This window comes from Channa argus, chromosome 6, assembly GCF_033026475.1.
Source record: "Channa argus isolate prfri chromosome 6, Channa argus male v1.0, whole genome shotgun sequence".
NCBI classification, from domain to species: Eukaryota; Metazoa; Chordata; class Actinopteri; order Anabantiformes; family Channidae; genus Channa; species Channa argus.
In genome coordinates this window covers 18,773,053-18,793,874 of record NC_090202.1, presented here as the reverse complement: position 1 = coordinate 18,793,874, position 20,822 = coordinate 18,773,053, and the positions used below count along the sequence as shown (strand labels likewise).

General features: G+C 39.5%; 1 protein-coding gene across 2 annotated transcripts in view; it reads right to left on the bottom strand.

The window, feature by feature from the left end:
• lsamp (limbic system associated membrane protein) overlaps positions 1–20,822 on the bottom strand; it is a 398,452-nt gene that overhangs the window by 179,229 nt on the left and 198,401 nt on the right. Inside the window, exon 2 of one of the 2 annotated variants that reach the window (XM_067507389.1) lies at positions 6,287–6,365. In XM_067507389.1, coding sequence (XP_067363490.1) covers positions 6,287–6,365 — 79 coding nt within the window. Of the gene's footprint in view, positions 1–6,286; positions 6,782–20,822 lie in introns of those variants that run through there. The other variant, XM_067507388.1, reaches the window with a different exon arrangement.

The following is a 20,822-nucleotide window of genomic DNA, read 5'->3' as shown; positions in this document are numbered from 1 at the left end:
AGTCTGGAGTCTTAAAGTGATATTCCTGGATTAGGACTTCTTGTTTGAAAAAATCAATAACAGGTCAAACAGGAGGGTCTGAAATGTTTTTTAATTTTTTAAATTAAATTTTATTTTGTTCTCCTGTGTTTTTCATAGCAGCTGAATAGCTGAAAACCGGCTGGTTAACGGCAGTCGAGGTGGAAACGGCCAGGGATGAGTTTGCTTTTTAAGCAGCTGCACTGATTTTGTAATTAATCATGATGGCACACAAGTAATGACGCTAAAACTCTGAAAGTTGAGAGCTCCATTATAATGACAAAGCCTGAGTGAACAGAAGATATATGGTAATCATTCAGTGCCGCGAAAAATACATAGACAAGCTATATACCACACAGCAGAGTACGTTAGTGCATTGAGGGTAATTACTTGAAACCTACCCTGTTCCTTTTTTAATACTACATCTACTGCAGCTCTGAAACATGCTGACATTTTGAGGTTTTCTGGGAGCAATAAGAATACTCTTCCACTTCACTTCTACTGCCACTGCCTATAGGTAGCCAGAGGCTGTGAGAAATTGGCTGAGTAGTTTATATATGCACTTAGAGAAAGTCTGGCCACCCCAACAAAAGCTTGGTAAAGAGGGAAATGGAGTGGAATTGCTTTTAGTGAGAAGCACTGCTTTAATATTCAGTTGTATCAAAAAACATTTCAGGTCTGCTTCGCTGCTTGAGTTATTCACAAAAACATGTTGAAAGCACATAATGAAGAGCTCGGTGTGTACTGGTATGTTTTCTCAGGATGAACCAGGAAACATCAAAATACAAGCTGAAAGCATATCTGGTTGGGAGGCTTTGAAAGAGGCCCAGACAACTCACTGAACAGTTTTGGACCGCAAGCTTCAGATGAGGATGTCAGAACTCTAGCATGCCAAAAGACTTCACACTGTCTCGGCAGGCCATTATTCCCATCCTACTGACCAAGATGAAAGCCTCTGGAACTTGTGGTGACTTGGAGTCATTTCAAAAGACTTCATAAAACTTTGCAGAGTTGGCAAAATATCAACCAAAACCCATGCCCCTGTGCCCCCAAAGCTTTCCCCGTCACCTCCGCTCTGTCCCAAGCCAAACTGGAGACAAGACGATAATGACCCAACTGGCAGCCACTCAGCTCTCCCACTGAAGCATCATGAGTGAAAATCAAATTGATTTGAAAATCCTACGCCGGCCCAGTCTGGAACAGAAGGGATTATCGTGCTGATTGTACTAATACTGTGTGCCTGCCCTCCCCCCTCCCAACAAAGTTCTGCCTCATACTCATCTGGCTTCCCTCTGTTTGCGCCTTCTCTTCTTTGGTGTGGGCTCTTTGGCCTCAATTCTTCTCTGTTTAAAAGGTTCCTTTATTGTTCACATAAAAAATTCCCTCTTTTTCTTTCTCCTTTCTACTGCCTGACTTCATGATTATACTGTGAATCCAGTTAAGAGAGCACCACTGGACAATTCAATGCTAGCACTGAGAGGAAAAAAACAGAAAGAGGGAGAGATAAAGAGATGGGGACAGAGTTGTGCCTGGGGAGGCTCTAAACTGTAAAAGAAAAAAAACAGCACTCCCATCTGATGAGCTGTAGAGAGAAATATAGAGGCCCCCCGGGGGCTGCACATCCCAAATTATGTTGCACTGTTGCCCTCTGCCCGGAAATCCAGAAATTGATCTGTTTTCCCTCCGTCCACTTGGAATACAGCCTGGACAGTATTGCCCATCGTCTCCCCTTACCAAGCTTTTTACTGTCTGTGAAAATTAATATCTGCACTGCGACTCCATTATTATTACGATATTATTATTTAATATGACAGCAAGAAATCTTGATTACAGGTGATTTCTCTGGAATATTTGTGGCAAGAAACACTGTATATCGATGTGTGTGGCAAGTTTTCATTGAGACTTGACATTTCGCTTTTTTTTTTGTGTGTATTTTAATTAGATTTTGTCAACACCAAGTACAGGTGAGCTGGTAAACAAAGATCCAGAGCAGCGTTACCGTGGCGCCGTTGTCACAGTAACACACTTCCTGAATCTCTTTGTAAAAGTAAAAACTCACGGGCTGTCACTGGCAGGCATGACCTTTGAGTCCACCAGGCATGCTTTAGTCTTGCCCTCTTTTTCCATTTCTATATAGTCTTTTCTTTTTTTGGTTGTTTGTCCATTAAGTGTTATCCGGGAAAACGGGACGACTCTTCCCACAGCTGTCAGTGGTGTTGGGGTGTAAAAAACAAAAGTTATCAGTATCATGTTGAATCTTTGGGTGAAGATTTGTCTGTATGGTAAACTATTGTGTATGACCCAAGCATGAAACTTGTAATCCTTGTAGCTACACTGGAGTAAAGACCTTGTTCTTCTGGTGTAAGAGGGGGTAAAAAGGTTTTGAATTACATTTCACAAAAGTGTAAATTAATTTTGAAAAAATGTTCCTCCATTAACGGAAATTACAAACTGTATAATGTAGCTTTACTGTATGCTTTTAAGACAGGTGTTGTGGGACTTGGTGCCAATGGATAATTTAGTAATAAAGCATCGGCTTTCCCAGTAATTCTAGTATTATTAAGAGTAAGTGAAGTAATATTCAAGCTTTGGCAAGTCTTTCTTTCTGTGTTAGCAATATATATTCTTGGGATTGTGGCTAATCCCCACATCAGCACCCAACTCCATCTGAGTTCAAAAGTTGAGGTTTTAATAATGCAAACAAACCAAAAAAAAGAAAAGAAAAGAAAAAAATGTATTCACTATTTTGTGCCATTGTGAATTGTATTGAAACTTGAATTACACCAGCATTATATCTTATGTAGTGTTTGAGCCTCTAGCAGTTTTCACATACATAATTTCTGGCTGAATCTGACTCAAATTAAAGGCAGAGATCTGGGATAAGTTTGACAAAGATCCTCAGGGGCAAAACACAAGTGCAGAATCATCTTTGGTGAAGGTATCAAACCAGGCTGAGTGTACTGTCAAAATGCAGATAATTGACCCAGAGGAGAGCAATCTTGGAGTCTATGTCATTAATGCTTTAATAAGCAATTGTCAATTATCAGACTTTCGCCTGACATTACAATCATCCCCTTAAGGCCATTGCATAGTGTGGAACTTGAAAAAAAAAGCAATTAAAAAGTAAACTATTGTGACACAGACATGGCTTAGAGAGATGGAAAAACTTTTTTTCTTCAAAGATTTATATTGTGTTTCGCTCAGTGAATGAGAGGAGTTTGATTTCACTTGTTGGCTTCATCCTTGTAATAAAAAATAAAGACTAAGTCACTATGGAAGGTAACTCTGAAGTATGGTGTGTTTTCAATGACCTAAATCTCACAAGGCTGAAACGTGACTGCTGAGATACAGACCTATACAACTGGTTTTGTAGCACCTATGTGTAGCTATTTCCAGGGGCAAAAGTCACTTTGAGCAGGAATTCTTTGACTTCAACACAAAGCCACCAGACCAATAAATGAAAACAGAAAACACAGGATGCAGAATGATCACATGGTAACTTCTGAGAAAAGCATGTTCTGGAAGGCCTATTAAACGTCCAGAGAAAACGTATTACAAAACCTCACCACTCATATGTTTACAGGGGTTTAATCCCGCAGCCGACTGCACACGTCAAAAATAACAGTTTAAAAATGTTTATTGAAAAATGTTGATTCAAAAACAGTGACTCCTAGACTAACCTCTTCATGACCAACATGACCAGGCAAAGGGGGTTTAAAAGTTAGGAGAAGCAAAAGCTTTACATCTGACACTGATTTCAAGAACAGACTGCAGCTGAATTTCAGGCTTCAGGCTGCTGAAAATCTATTTAGATTCCCTGCTGTTTCGCATAGGTACCAACAGTCAGCACAGACTTCCATCAACATTTAGTTTATGTTCACTTTTTGATGGAGTCTGAGAGAGAATGAGATTCTTTGAACGAATCATTAACGTTGGAAAACTATAATATGTGAGTCGGTCACAACAAAGTACTAGCAGATATTTATATGGTTCTAAAATATTAAATCCCCAGGTTATTAAGAGGGTGTTCATCGTGATTTGTAATGCATTTTAATTTTGTTGCTTTAAACATATTTCACCAGACTGAAAGATCTCATGAATTGCTTTCATAACTATGGCCAATTAATTTAAAGGTATCATGACAAATCTTAAATATATACCTCTGACACCGAGTTTAACTGGGAGCTATAATGGCGCTGCAAATCTGAACATTTTAAGCTCATAGAAGAAAGACCTGGTTTGCTTATTTATTCAGCATGACACAGTTCCGAGCCCCTGGTAAAAATAAAATTCCTTTCTCATTTCAGTAGCAAGGCCTGCTGCTGTGTCTTCTGTCACAGTGGTTGTTTGGCCACATACTGTTTCTCTACTCCAGCATCGCTCCTCTTGTGCCATGAATGTCACGACTGCAGCCACAGGCTCCACTGAAGGAGTACAGGCCTTATTACACCCCCAGGTCACCAATATCCCCTCAGCTTTCACAAAACCCAGCTTATAGAATCAGATACACTGTGTAGCTCGACAAATTACTAGCCGACGGCCTCTCACCTCTACTCAAAGTTCTTGCATTTTAGTCCTCGTGTTTTGTTTTGCTTTTCTTTTTCCTCCTTACCCCAGTATCCAATTTGTCAGGTGGAAACTGGGTGTGAAAAATGGTTGTGTTTTTCAATGTAGCCACAGGGGTCCGGGTTGCAGTTTATCGTCGCGTGACTGACAATAAAAAAGACTGATCACTAAAGCCACCAAGACACATTTTAAACATCAAATTAATTTCGGTACTCACTGAGTGATCACTACAGAAAATTATTAATAGATCATTTATCAGTGATAATGATAAAATAGTGGAATTAATGGTGGGCTTAGGATACAAGTGTGTTCTTGGAAAGGAAAATCTAATTTGGCTCTGGCAGAGTGCAAAGCCTGCCATCACTTTTAAAGGAAACAGACTGACTGGGTGACTAAATGGCTGAATATAGCAAAGACACAGTCAATTGGATTTGGAAAGTGAAACAAATAGCTGTGACCCCTGGTGAGTTCAACATCAACTGAGTCACTTGACTAATTTGATCAGCAGGTACCTAAATGGATGGCACACGTTTGCAAGAAGGAATCCATTAAAAGGGATTTATTCCTGGTGTGTGTGTCGATGTGTGTGTGGGGGCGTTTGTGTGTGTTCACCTATGAGCAAGCTCAGGGCTCGTGAGGAAATGGGTTGTGTGTCTGCAGGCTTTTTGACAGACTGTGTTAAAGGTCTATGGCATAATTGCATTCCATATTCTCACAGTCATTTGAAAAGACTGAGTGGTGCGTATATGCAAACAGCATGCAAGTGGGGGCAGGACAGATAAGAAGTGGTGGGTGGGGTGGGGTATAAAAAGGCGATTGAGTGATCTGTGTGCAACCAGTGGACTTCAATGCGTTCATCGAGAGGGGCTTTGCGAGGCAAAGCGCCTTGTTTGAGGGGAAAACATTTAAATCCCCTTATATTTTCAGCCTGTCACAAACACATGGACGAGGTCACGTGGTCACCGACATCTGTCAGCAGGATCACAATGCACAGCGCTGACAGCTTGTATTGTCTAGTAAGTTATAAATTGGGTTGCCAGGCGATTATACGTTCCCACAAAACGTACTACGTGGAACTAGATTTGCTGGAATAACAATAACTTTCAAGCAAAATGTGAACTAAATGAACGTCTTTTTGTTGCTTCACTTACTGCACGTGTCCCCTATGGGCAGCAATGAATCACTGTGAAACATCCCGTACTGAATGACAACAATCTCAACTCCACTTGCTCCTCGCATCACCACTTTGAGGAGTCGGGCTGTTTGCCACGAATACGCACACAACCAGCATCTCTGGACAGCGTGACGCACTTCGCCCCATCAAGCTGCGACTGAACTTATAATAAATAAATAATGGGAACCTCGGTAACCACAGCTTCGATACTCTTTGCGTCAGATGTGCAAAGCGTGTCGGAGCTTTCTGTTCCATCTAAGCGGGACTCTAACAATGTATACTCATATATATCAGGAAAATAAAAAACAAAATTTGGCGCAGATAAAAGTTGATCAATCCAAATATCCGTGTACTTTTTTGTAGCTATTTTTATGAGAAATACCGCCATGTAAATAAAAATAATTTCCTTATTATTTATGCAGTCACCATTCGTAGTCGACTCTAGCAGCTGCCTGCTCGCGCTGAGGATGCTGCTTTGAATCCCCGGGGGCAGAGGGAAGTAGAGGAAAGTTGGAAGATGAGTCTTACCTTATAATGGCTGTGTCTCCCTGGCGGATGGTGATGTTGTCGGTGGCCCGCTGCATATCCACACTCCGGACAGGGAATCCTGTGGGGATAAGACATAGCAGTCTGAAAAAAGAAGCCTGCAATTGCCTCCAACACGACTTGCGTCCGGCTTGCATTTTGAAGCACAGAATCGCCCTCAGGAGCTATAGATCCAAAGGGAGGGGGGGAAATAAAAGGAGAGAGTAGTTGTCCAGACTTCTCGGAAAACGCGGGATGCCTTTAGTTCCAAAGCAGCCCGGAATAGATGGGCGACAAGGGTTTCCTAAAAGACTTTTGAGACAAAAACGTGTTGTGCTGTGCGTGGTCCTCGGTCTATAGTCCACTAATGCGTAATGGTCTCCGCGTAAAAACACGGCACAGCCAGCAGCGGTGATGGAGAGAGATTCACTTCTGTTCACAGTGTGGGAAAATCAACCCCCCCACACTACCTCTCTCCCTCTCTCTCTCTCTCCATCTCTCTCTCTGTGCTCTGCTCTGCTCAGATTATTCAGCCGTCTGGCTGTGATACTCCCCTCACTGGTTGTCAGGACAACAGCACCACCTGAGGTCCCTTTCAGTGAGACACAACTTATGACACGATTATTTGTGTTAGAAGTAAACCAGGGCTGTGGAGATGTAAATGAAAATAAATAAGGTAAATAAATAGGTTAGGAGGGGGGAGAACAGGAATGTTGTGAGGAACAGCAAGGATGAAACACAAAAGTAGATAAAGTGGCCAGAGATCGTGGTGACACTGAAAACTCTCCAACTATGTTGTTTACCTTCCTGCAGATGAAGCTGTGCACAAAGACACTTGCCCGGAGGGGATCACTATAGAATCACATTATCATCAGTCTTGGAACAAACAATATGCTCACTGGTATACAGTTATCTAGAGCAGAGCCAAGCAGATTCACAATGGACCATGAGCTCTTCAGTGGATTCTGTGTTCCGTAGTTAATTTAATGTAGTGTGGATAATTATATCATATCTTCTAGGTAGTGAGCTCTATTATTTGTCAATTATAAAAACCTGTTTGCATTTTAATTTTTAGCTTGTAGTGTGTGCATTTAGTGTGTCAGTGAGTCTACAATTGACTACATATGAAATATTTACCACCCTTTTAATTGAAGTGGAAAGGGAGAAAAAACAAAACAAATTCAAAAGCACAAACACTGTGTTGACCATGAACAAGACTGTGAAAAGCTTAGCCAGACATAATCGCCTCTTGTCTAGACCGCCATGACTGCCACGAGGGTTTAACAAGGCAGGTAATTATATTTACTTTCAACCAAAGCAAGGACAAAAGTCTTGAAGGTGTGCACCCTCAAATTCAACAGACATATGAATGAAGAATCAGCTTCTAATTTCACCACTTGCCAATCAAACACTGGCTTAATAGGCCATGATCTAATGCTCATTTGACGATAGGCTTAATGAACTGCAGAGTAGCAATTTAGGCAGTGCATTTAGCACTTTATGTAATTCAGAAAAAATAAAATTAATACTAATGTGAATCATTGTCAGTCACTGCACAGTGTTTTCCAATTTTTGTTTGTCTCAGGGGTAATTTGTTCATAATTTAAAATCATACACAAAACAATGTCACTCATTTTTGTACTCAAACTCTACACATGGATATAAGTACAGGATATGTTAAGAATAATTCAGAATAATTAGGTAGTAAACAATGGTAACATTGCACAAACTTGCAGGGCCTCTCCCCCTTATCTCTAAGGATAAACTTTTGGCTCACATGTGACAAGGCGTAGTCCTGTTCTGAGCCCCAGCAGCCTGATTGAACTAGTGTGAATGTCCAGCATGAGCAGAGTTCAAGCACCAGATCAGATGGAAACACTAGTTTTAAAAACAGCCTCTGCAGCAGCTGCAGGCTACTGTAAGATGTGGGCATTACGGCTTGATTAAAGCAAATGGAAGGGCAGATATATGCATGGCTGAAAAGGAATTACAGTGAAGTAATTGATACGGGATCTGCAAGCGTATGAAGGTGCTAATGATAGCGCATTAGTTAAGCAGCACTAAAATGCTTTCAATGAGGGATGCTTGCAGAGCTGCTCACTACTTGACTCTTAATAATCAGTGTCTGTTACCGTTTCCTCAGAGCTTCTGGAGGTTTTTGCTCTCTTGGAGACTGCACAGTTTCTGAAGAAGCATATGCATTAAGAGCACTTAAAAATTGACTACGGTGCTAAAAAGGAACAGAGAAGAGGTGCTTACAGATTTATGCAATAATGGATCCAGTGTGATTTTTAGCTATAATTTTTGATTTTTTTGTAATTTGGGGAAACCTGTCAGCGATCAGACAGATAGTGTGTGTGTGTGTGTGTGTGTGTGTGTGTGTGTGTGTGTGTGTGTGTAATAGAAATCTTTCTTGTATGGCAGAGAGATGAAGGAGGGAAAGTCAGGGACACGGCAGCTTTAACCAGTTCCTAACAAAAGGCCAGTGATTGCTCGATCTACCCCACAGTGAAGAACACACAAACACACAAAGACAAACTGAGGCCTGGAAGACAGAGAGGTTATTATTATTATAGTGGAATGCTCTCAGTGGGGTGGAGTTGCAGTTTAGTAGACAGCAGTTACATTCTGATACAGTGTACAAAATAGAAAGTGCACAATGGATCCTGAAAGTAAATATGAGAATAAAGTAGATGTGTGGAAACAAAGTCTGTAGGTTTGGGCTTTAAATATCCTTAAACTCCTTTCATTTGAAATCAATCAAATAAGAAAAGACACAGAGTCACTGATGGTAAAGAATATTTTCCTCTTTGTGCATGTGGTTAGGGAGGAACAATAGCAGACGGGTTATGAATTTGAGTTGTGCAAAGATAAAATACAAGTGTCTAACTTTTTACTGCATCTACTGCAAGCACCAAGTAACTAAAGTACAGGGCCAAAGGGAATATTCTCAGACAATGAAAAATAGATAATAATAATTGAAATCTTCTTTGCTAAGTACTGCAGTCTGTGACAGATACTGTAAATGATGAAACAATGACAGAATAAGGGAAATTAAGTTCTTTGAGGGGAAACCAGAATATGATCTATTATTCAACTCTGTGTGGTTCAACTTAAGAAGGTGACAGAAGGGGACGCCCCAAGAACCAATTTTATTGAAATACACCAGAGACTAATGTAATGTAGCTAGAAATCATGTCTCTGCTTCTTCACACTTGGAAACAGGGGAGATCACAGTGCATGGTAAATTATGCTGATGCTGGGGTTCTCTGAAAGGCAAATGGTCTACACTTAAATGCACTTATATAGAGCTTCTCTATCTATTGGTACTCAAAGCGCTTTACTCTGCTTTTCATTCACCCATGGGCACTCACACAATCACACACTCACTCACACATCGACGGGGGAGCTGTTATGCAGCAGGCCAACACTCACCAGGAGCAACTACACTGGGGTTCAGTGTCTTGCTTGAGGACACGTTGACATGTGACTGGAGGACCCAGGGATTGAACCAACAACTGTGGGACCGCTCTACCTCCTACGCCGCAATTTCCCCCAAAGGCTGGATTCAAATCTTTATACATGAACTGGCCTTTTGTAATTTTATGACACAAGGTCAAAGGGAAGGTATCAAAGAGAATTCACAACATGAATAGTTTAGTAATACACATTACGAGGTGCCCTGACTTTGCTCCCCATGGCTTTAGTCATGATGACTCTGGCAGAGTGACTCTACACAGCCCCACTGATCAAAGAAAGAAAAGTAGAGAAGCAAAAGCAAACACAGATGTATGAGTCTGATCTCAAAAACAAACAAAAAGTTCACTTTTATAGTTGCTCATAGAGTTTGTATTTTGGGCCTTTGCTTGGAAAGAGCAGGAACATGCATGTTTTTGTTACATTAGCCCAATTTCATAACAACAATCATTACAAGTATTTATCGTTCATAAAGTCCAAAATACCATATAATAGACCACATTTTCTTGCTGTTTCTTTCTGTAACAATTTTTGCAGAAATGCATTTAGCTAATACAATCTGATTTCCTGACACACACTGTTTAATCAGTTTAAACTCAACAGGTTTTGTGCATCATATCATCTGACTTATCGATATTGGCATTAGATTATCCACGTGTATCTTATTTTCTCTGTGTCTTGTGGAGCTTTATGAGGTTTTTGCAAATATGACATAGTAGTGATGTCATCAGAGCATTTGTTGACTTGGCACTGCCAATTTATAACTGCAATTTTTCCAAACCATATGCATGTACTGCACAAATAGTTCACAGTGGCAGCACATCAATCAATCAAATTAAACAAAACTCTTTTTATGTTGCACCCTTCATCCAAATTACTGTAATTCATAGTGTGGAGTTGGTGCCATTAACTTAAAGTTACACAGCAACTTAAAGACAGTGTTAATGCCCGGTTTACGAGGGTAAAGTCAGACAAAACATCAAATAATGCCTGATCCCGTGTGAGTGGAAATAAACTTCCATAGTGATTACATGGCAGCTTTACTTTCTAATTGTTAGCAGCAACTGTATCCACAGAAAACTTCGGACAAAGCAATATTTTCTTGTTAGCTGCATATGTATTAAAAATGGCATTTAACATACAGTGTGCTTTAGAAATCCTTTCAAATATCACACAGCGGTAATGCAGCGACTCAAAGTTTGTTTACATATACTTAATAGTATCACAAGACAGTAGGAGACAAAGTAGAGGAGAAGATGTCCACACACGGTAATTATGCATGTGCTTACAAGTGGAATGTTCTGTACTCAAGTAGGCTACTGCTACTTATTCACTTCTATTAAAAGTAAACTGTTTTATTAGTGAAGTACTTGTACCATTTTACTTTAAGTATATTTTAAGCATGTTTGATTGATTATACCTGAACTTCAGTAAAGAATTTGAAGTGATACTTGTGCAGTGTGTTTTAAGGCTATTTAACTTGGGGAATGAGTTTAAGTACTTCTACTACCTCTGCATTCATGTAAAAAACTCCCACATTCACTTCCACAGGTAATGACATCTAATTTAGCTCAATAAGAAAACTGTGTAAAATTTTTAGCCAGGTGCACGTACTGCAGCATCAAAGCCAAATGTTTCACTTCATTTTGTTCACAAAACCCAACATTTTGCCGGTGGGAACATGCAGAATGTGATTTCTAGTACTGTGCCAGTGTAAAGGTCAACAGCACACCTCACAGCAGCAAAGAGAAAGTGGAGCACAAATTTCCAGCAGCTCGGTCATTATTTTCCCAGCTAGCAGTTGCTGTTGCCTGGCCACAGCAACAACAGCATCTCTCTCTCTGACTCCATTTCCTTAGTGACAGTATGCAAGTCAAAAAGCTTCCACTGCAACAGCATTTTCTTAAATGTGAAATAATATCCTTTGTGAATATACATATAGTGATAAGTCATTTTAGGTGATCAAAATAAAAGTTCTTAACCCCACACACTTTCTTATCTGCATCATTGTTTCCTTCTCCGCAGAGGTTCAAGTAAGAACGCTATTAGTAAAACAATCACTAAAGTCAAAGGATGATTACCATGAAATTACATATTAGTAACCATATGAATTATTTACAAAAATATTTGTTTTTTTATGTATTTTATTTTATTTCATTTTATTGATGAGTGGGTGTTTGTTTGTTTCCTAATGTGCACATGCACCATTCTTGAATAAATCCTCTTATGGTTGAACTTTGTTTCAAGATGTGTTCCTCCTCAGCCAGATCAATACCAGCCTATAAAACACAAACATCAGAACAGCTTCAATAAGAGGACGATCTATAATGGGAGTCTCATCCTTCATCCCCCTCCATTGCTCATTCTTTAACCTCTGCATGGAAATAAATGGCACTCCACTCTGTTTTGAGGTATAGAAGATCAATGAGATAGGCTTGTCTTTTGTTTTTTTTTTTAAAGCTAAATGTGCTCTATGACAAAGTGGAGCAGACTGCATTAGCAAAACATGCCCTGATACACTTACAGTAAGTGTGTGTGCATGTGTGAGTGTAACGGACAAAAAGAATGAAACAAGTGATTTAAAAAAAACCAAAAAAACAGACAAGTTTTATTCCCGTATAAAAGAGTGCATACATAATTTGTCCTGGCATTCCTATCAGAACCCGAGTCTTGGCAGTGAAGTGCATGATAAGCAGGAAAAAGAATACCCAGCAACATACTCAGCATTATACTGTATCACCACCAACACACACACATACATAATACCTTGGCCTGAAGCCTCACACTCTCCATACCTCTCTCTCTGTCAGCAGAAACATAAAACAAAGCAAAATCTTGGTGCTAAGCTTGGTTTATAGTAGACACCGTGCTAAAGTGACAGCTCTAAGTTTAGAGGAAAACAGTATAGTGAACACTTGAATGAGTTTTTTGTTTTTATCAATTAAAATGCACAATTTTCCAGCATGCTGGCTTATAAGTAAGTGTCCAATCTCTGTCTGAACATTTATCCAACACAGCAGGTGCACACTGCATTTATAATAACTTGCTGGCAAGAAAGGAAGGTGATAAACAATCACCTATGGGTTTTTCAAGCCTGTTTTCTGCTGTTTTGGATAGATTAACATCAGAGTAATGTGTTCTACATTCCCAAAGAAGCATGTTTATACTGGCAAAATGCCTGCCAGCCAAGGCCGCAGACACCTACTTGCATAAGACAACACGCGCAAAACGCACTTCAAAGGACACATTAAGCATCAGAAAAGCACTCAAAAAGCCACCTTTCAGAGCTCCTTTGCGTAAATGTATAACCTTGATGAAGTTTCAGCTGGCCTGTGAGTGGGTGTGCAGATGTCTAATTGAACTTCTGATGTTGGTTCCTTTGTGCGGACGTGTGAGATGGTTTATGTGTGAGCTGAACAATAGAGATTTCCTTCCCGAGAACTAAGGTAGCGTGTTCTTGTGCTGTGTAATGTCATGCTATCTAAATGTTCTTGTCTCTTCTGCATGTAGATTTTGTCAGATTTTGTTTGCAGAGACATGTGGGACGTGTGTGTGCGTGTTTGAAATTTTTCATAAACAGCAACGTGTTTGTTTTGTTTTCTATTGGGTTTTCCTTTTAGCCCTAAACTTTTCATCATGTGTGCTTTGCCAAAAGTTGTTGTGGTCCCAAGCCACACTTCAAATATTTCATGCTGCCTCAAAAGCAGCAAGGTTCACAAACATTACCTTAATGACTATGGGATTTTATTTTCTTCTTATGGGAATGAGATGTGTGTGTGTGTGTGTGTGTAAGACCAGTGGAGCGGTCAGTAATATGTGGGCTGTAAGTGACCTGGCCAGTGCACACAGCTTCCCAAACAACAGCATTATCCCGAGGTACATTAAGCAGCATGGTGCATCAAGCAACTTTCATTTCCGTTTGTTTCCAGCTCATTCACACTGAGTAATAGCTTGTGACTTTGAGGTGGTTCATTTCCATCAGAGCTAAAATTAAATGGGCAGCAAACCCCCTAAATAACATACCCAGATTAGGTTGCATTCGGTACTGACATGTTTTATAAATTCATAAAAGAGAAAGTGACAAAAACTTCAGTTGCATGATTATAATTCTACAGTATGAGTACTTTTGTATTTTGTGAGTACGTAATATTTAGTACTGTTAAGTGTACATCACACAGCATTAGCTGCCAAACAGCTTCACCCTTTGATGTGCAAAGTACTTAAATCTATAAACTCAGCCTGAGAGAGTTATTGCATCTATTATAGGCTAATTGGCAATGTCCACAGTTAGGACAGCCCATCATACTGTGAGTCTCATCGCATCTGGAAATTGCCAGTCTGACCTCAGCTTTCAGCACCTACACATTATCCATCTCCCCTACCAGAGATGACCACGTACTACCACTTCACCTCACACACAACACATCTCCTCAATCTCCCTGCAGAAGAATTGCATTGAGTTGGCCCCCAAGGGTCATCCCTCCTCTTGCTATTCAGCTCCATTAGAGAGTTCGGGCAGGGGGAGGCCTTGCTGAAGAGGATTGGTTTAGCTGCAGCTGTAATGCTCAAGGTGAAAACCTACAGAGTGAAATGATGAATTCCTTGTAGACGTACAAGAGTGTAATGCGCGAAGGATCGAAGGAGAACGTCCTTGTGAACACAAAGTCACTCGGTGAGTCTACGGATGAGTAAGTTCATGCAAACTATTCAGTTCACTTGTTGTTCATCTAGCAAATTACGGGATGCATTTCAAGAAGTGATCGATGACTAATTAAAACTTACAGAATATGCATGCGCCATTTCACACACCACTCTGAGGACTGTCTACACAAATTAAAAGCAATGGTGTGGAATTGCCCTATTATTGCATATTTTTTAATTACAATTTCTAAACCTAAGGGGATATCTCATGCATTTTGACATAAATTACTGTGATTTATTTACTGGTACTGATAAAGATACAGCATGCAGACTATAGATCCGTTGGACAGAAATGTAACTGCTTCTTGGCCAGAAGTGGACAGGAGTTGATGTGTTGAATTAACACTTTTCACCACAAGCAAAAACATACACAATTAAGAGCACATAACTCACCAAATTACATGGTTACATGCCACAGTGCTGCCTATTATTTGCTTCCTGCCCTGTGTTTTTCCCCGTCTACATTACAGCTCAACCGTTAGCCTGCTCACTCTCTCTCTCTCTCTCTCTCTCTCTCTCTCACACACACACACACACACACACACACACAAACACACACACTCAGGCCCTCCCACCTGCAGTCCTTTTTGTTCTGTTTTTCCTCTTTTTACCACGGAACATGCCCCCTCTCACCTGCGGTTCATTCGCAGCAGTCTGTGCCAGTATTTAAAAAAGCTGAGACACACACATTCTGCCAGATTGCGTCTGATCTCACCAGTTCTCAGTATTTGTGTTCCTGTTACCTTGTTTGTTTAACCGCCTACCTGTGTAAGGATCTTGTTTTGTCTCTGATCTACTGCCTTTGTCTGCTCCTTGTTGGCTCTGAGTACTATGTGGGTTCTCCTGGTTACAATGTCGTGCTATGGATTAGGATTAAGGTCATGTTGCTTTGTTATAGTTAATATTTTTTTATTTGCTAAAACTACATTTTTGTTTTTACAAAAAAATTATACAATGGCTAGATTATGTTCAAATGCTACTATTTTTTAAATTAATGAAGCACTTTATTTATTACCAGACAGGAAGTCAAAGGATGGTGGGGATGGAAATCACTGGACTGCCACACTAGTGACCTGAGTCTCAAATGTGGTTATGTTTGGGCAAGAAAAACACTTTGTTTAGGGCCAGAGAAAGGTTAGAACTCTGTTTCAATGTTAATACAAGACCAGAACCTTTCTTTAACCAAGTGCTGTTAGGTTAGGTTAAGTTGGCTTAGATTAGCCCAACTTTCTCTACACCGATGTTTTAGCATCTTAGTACTAGATGGTCATAAAGCTGCTAGATGATGCGAAAGATTAATATGTATCTGCTGTATTTCACTGATAAACTCAATTTTTCTTTCTGAGTATAATGTTGGCTCTTTCTTTTCACAGATTTCTGTTTCTCTCAAACAATATAACAAAAACCAAGTTGCACCTTTGACTACTGTAAGTTGGGACTTATCTTCCATTGTTTACTGGAATTTTACAGTCTTACAGTCAGTTATATCATGCAGCCTTTTTAAGCAAGCAGCCAGAAACCTTTCTGATTTATTTAATCATTTTTTTATCTGCATTGCAAACCACCTTTTCCTTGTGTCCTGTTAAAATGCTGATTAGTTTGCAAACCCTAAGACATTCTTCAGGAACTATTTCATACTGTAAACTTCAGCGATTTGTTGCACACACAGGAAGCTGTTCAGCTTCCTCCACAGTCAACACAATTGTAATTTTTAACATTTTTAGCAGGACACCTAGGATATCCTGATTTTTGAATGAATCCATCTTGCTTTTCACACACTGCAGGTTTTCCAGTGCAAGAGCAAGAACAGCTGCCCCAGAGTCACCCCCATGCTTCACTGTAGGAAAGTTGTTCTTCTTGCTCTGGATGTACTGCTAATCCATAGGCCCAAAAAAACATGCAGTTTTGTAACTGCACTTCACAGAACAGAATCCCAGACTTCTGTGGTTCATTTATAGGTTTTTGGGCACAGTGAAGCCGACTGTTTTTGCACTTTTGGCTCAGTAGCTATATACGTCTTGGACTTCTGGCAAGGAAACATTCAGCATTAGTACGCTGCTTATTGTGCAAACAAAAACTTCGGACTTCAGCCCGTTGCCACCAAGTCCAAATGCTTGAGATAATGAAACCCTTGATTACTTGCCTCAGGTGTGTTTGAGACGATACGATTTGTGAATGAGTGTTTTTATGAGAGATTCTATTCAGGGTGTTAAATAATTTTTTTATTTGTTCATTGCAAACAGCTGATAGTCTGTAAAATTTGCCAAGACACATCATTTTAAAGAGGGGTTAAAAGGTTTTGTTTTCACTGCAACTGTAAAATAATTCAGCTAATAATATTTGCTACAGCTTAGTTGTGTCCTTGAAAGGTAGGAGGAACCTCTCAAAAGTATGTTAGATGTCATCTGATTGTACAGCTAGATGAAAATAAATGCATTAATTTCAGATCAATAGCACTCATTAAGCTCCAAAGCTAAACATCTTATATAGGGGAAGATAAACACTTAAACACAATCCTATTCTTAGCGACCTCTAAAGATTTAACACCTTTTGGAAGCCCAGCCAACAAGCCACTACAACATTGTTCTTTCTTGCAAAGCTGTTATAGCATAGCAGCACCATTAGGGGCTAAAAGGCTAACAATCCTATTTTGGTAGATTGCATGTGACTCGTAAATGCAAAACGGCCAAAGAATTGTGCTGAGAAGGATTTAACCCATGAGTAAGTTGGTAGAATTGCTGAAAATCCGTTTTACCAAAACCACAATGTGAAAGGAGCACACACACACACACACACACACACACACACACACACACACACACACAGATGTGCAGAAATCTAAATTGTTCTTTTCCCCATCCAGTGTGCCTCCAAATCTTATCTCTCCACCCCCGCTCCCGTTTTACTCCATCCTTTCTATCGCTGTCTCTCCATGTCTCACTGCCAGAGATGAATAATGTAGACCCCCTCATTGTTTTGTATGAACAGAGCGATTCCCTGGATGAGGTTCTCTCTGAGGACTGGAGAGCCACAGGCCTATCTACAGGCCCTCCCCTCTAATCTGCATTCTCCCTCTGTTCTCTTAATTAGGAGGCCATGGACAAGAAGGCACAATAATTGCAGTGAGTTGTTGCAGATTTCTCATTTTATTCCCCCCTTGTGACACATCCTTATCTTTGTCTTCCCTGCATGTTTTCTCCTCAAGTCAAATTTCTTTGATCTTTGTCATCATTTACTGTTTTCCTTTCCATGCTCATCTTCTTCATCATCATAAATGTGTGTTTTTCATCTAGATGGTTCATAGTCAGAAATTAAAAGCTAAAGGGTGGAGTAAATAATTAAGGGAGAAAGAAATGCCACAAGCCACAGAAAGTCAATAACTACATAAAAATCTCGAATGACTCATTGCTTATTAGGAGTTAAAGGGAAACTGCAGTAGCTTTATTTCTTGGAATAATAGCCTTATTTCATATCTAATAATACAGACTAAAGTGGATTCTGCCTTCTAAACCTCCCGAGACAGAAATGCATACCTCTCTCTCTCTCTTTGGTACATTACTGGGTAAATGTTTACAGCAATGGGTTGGCAAGTATGAGGCCACTGGGTCCAGCTCCATACCGCACCCAAGGGATGTTCACCACCTTCATATTTCAGCTATAACACAGCTTTTTAATTGCAGAAGCAGACGCTCTTTTGTCTGTTTACATTCAGGTGGCATTAAGGTAATGCTCTCACGTGCAGTAGGCCAACATCCCAGCATTTTTCTATCACTTTGGCCAAAAGCACAGCATCAGAACATTAACCTCTTCATTCATTTAAATGAGTTCACTGGGTTGACACAGCCAAGGTTCTCATTGAGGCACAGGACAAAATAATTGTTCACTTGCTGAAAGAGTAAAATATGATTTCATAGTATTTTTAAATGTTGCCATTTTTGGCACTTCATTGGTCGTCAGACTCAAATATTTACAACTGAAACTAAACTTTCTCACCGGTTTTTCTCTAAAACAGCTAGAAATGTGACACATTGATGTAAATATGTTGTTTATGTTTGTTTTATGTTTTAATGCGAGGAATTTCCCTCTACATATGAGCTGAGGTTCTCCATGTTTATTACCAATATATTTATTATTAAGTGTGTAATAATATGTGTAGCTTTTAAGAAAACCAAAGATTCATAGACTTGTCCATATGCTTTTCAAAAAAGAATATTACCACTTTTATTAAAATCATTGCATACTGTAGCCGATGAATTTCCAGCCTGACAATGTGATGACAACAGGTTAGAGCTGGCTCAACCTTGACCGCATCACGACGTGATGTCATGTGATACATACTGTAGACACAAGTGAACATTAATGCTTTGAACACGGATGCCTGCAGCCTCCCTGCAGATCTGAAGAGCATAAACGGTGTATCATTTGTAGCCTTGTACTGTCTTAAAATCCTGTGTGCACATACTTAAAGAGTTGTCCATCACCAGAATCCATCTTTTTATGTAACAAAACCCTCCTTAAATTGGCTTAAAATACAAAGAGCAGTAGAAGTGGACAAGTTGAATTACTGTTGGTTGAACTGACTTCCATTGGTGGAAAGTTTTAATACTTCATAGAAACTTCTCAAACCCCTCATGCAGAGAAATCAACTTCTTACAGTAAATGTCATTCTTTGTCCTCTGTATTATAAAGGGCTTTGCTTAAATAAAACCATATCCACACAGGCTACACAAAATCACCACAGTAGTGACTAATTGTGGGTTTTGTCAAACAAAAACACAAGGAAATTGCAAACGCATGTCTTAAGTATAACACTGGGTCCAGTGAATCGTTTACTTGTCAGTTGCATAATGACTGGACGCTCTTCACAGCAAATGCTCAGCTGACAGACTCCTTTAAAAATTCAAACATTCTATGAGAATATGTGAAGTAACCTGTGCTGCCTTTGAGGCATTGGTTGAAGAATCAGCGTTATGACGTTTTACACATATATTTAAAATGAGCTGGTAAATATTTTATAAAGTTTACATACTTACAAGGTAGGGATTTTTTTAAATGTATGTTTCAGTCCAATAAATTACATCGCTAAACAGACAATCGATATCTCAAACATTTTACACATTCAGCTTGTGATAAATTTGTGAAATAGCTGCTGTAACCCAATACTAAATACTCAGGTAAGTGAAAACAAATTACTCTTTAAAACTAAATGCCTGTTTTAAATTTGATGCTTTATTTTAGGCCTATATATACTCATGTTTAAATCTTTAATCAAAGCCTCAAAGTCAGCACACCACTCACTTGTTGGGTTCACATTCCCGCAAATTTATACAAAACAGTGTCAGCTCAGCATTCAGTGAAGAGCAAAATGTACCCAAGGCCAAATAGAAGAGAAGAGAAGAATAGGAGAAGAGAGATGGGATGTGACAAATTTATGATCTTATATGCGCGCACACACGTACACACACACACACACACACACACACACACACACACACACAAACACACACACCTGTTAAGGAGCCAGCCAGCCAGTCTACAGCAGAAATGACAAAAAAGCATGGATTTGTTTTTGACTTTCCATATCAGTGCTAACCAGCCCACCAGGCAACTGCACACTGTTCCAGTTGGCCAGTCTGCCCCTTCTGCGGGATTTAGCCATGCATACAGTACATTGCTGTTGTTTTTGTTATAAATATAAATGAGAAAGTAACACTTCCTGTGGTGAATTCTTCTACTTTCTTAGCTCTCAATATTTGTTTAAGCCAACCTATTCAACCAAAATGCAACTCAGTTCTTGCTGTTCCAACCTGTATACTCACGATTCTCATTTCATCTGCCTGACTGAACCTAATCATGTAACAAGAAAAGCTACTTTCTATATACAGTACGTATACATACTGCATGCTTGATCATATGAGCATCTACAGTATAACTACTACCAAAATATTTTATTTATTATAGATTCTAAATTCTCTAGCTAATATGCCAGTATGTAGAAGATATAATAATGAGTTGAATTAATTTTTAACTAGCTAAAGATACTGGCTTTGCTTCTCATAAGATACATTTTCCGCCACTGGTCATCATCCTGATCACTTTCACTGTTTCAGTTTAATTGATTCACTAAAACATCAGTAAGCACTGTCCTCTTACTGCCCACCGTCAAAATCTTATCTGATGATGATCTTATCTTATCTTAAGATCTTATTTTATTTTACAGTGCACTGACAGCACCGCTGGGAAAAAACAGAAAAGAAAACAAATGTTGGGTTGTTTTTATATACAGGTGATTCTCATAAAAGGTGGATAGAAATTTAATATAGTGGACTAAAATTGAGTGTTCTTTGTAGTAAATATAGAA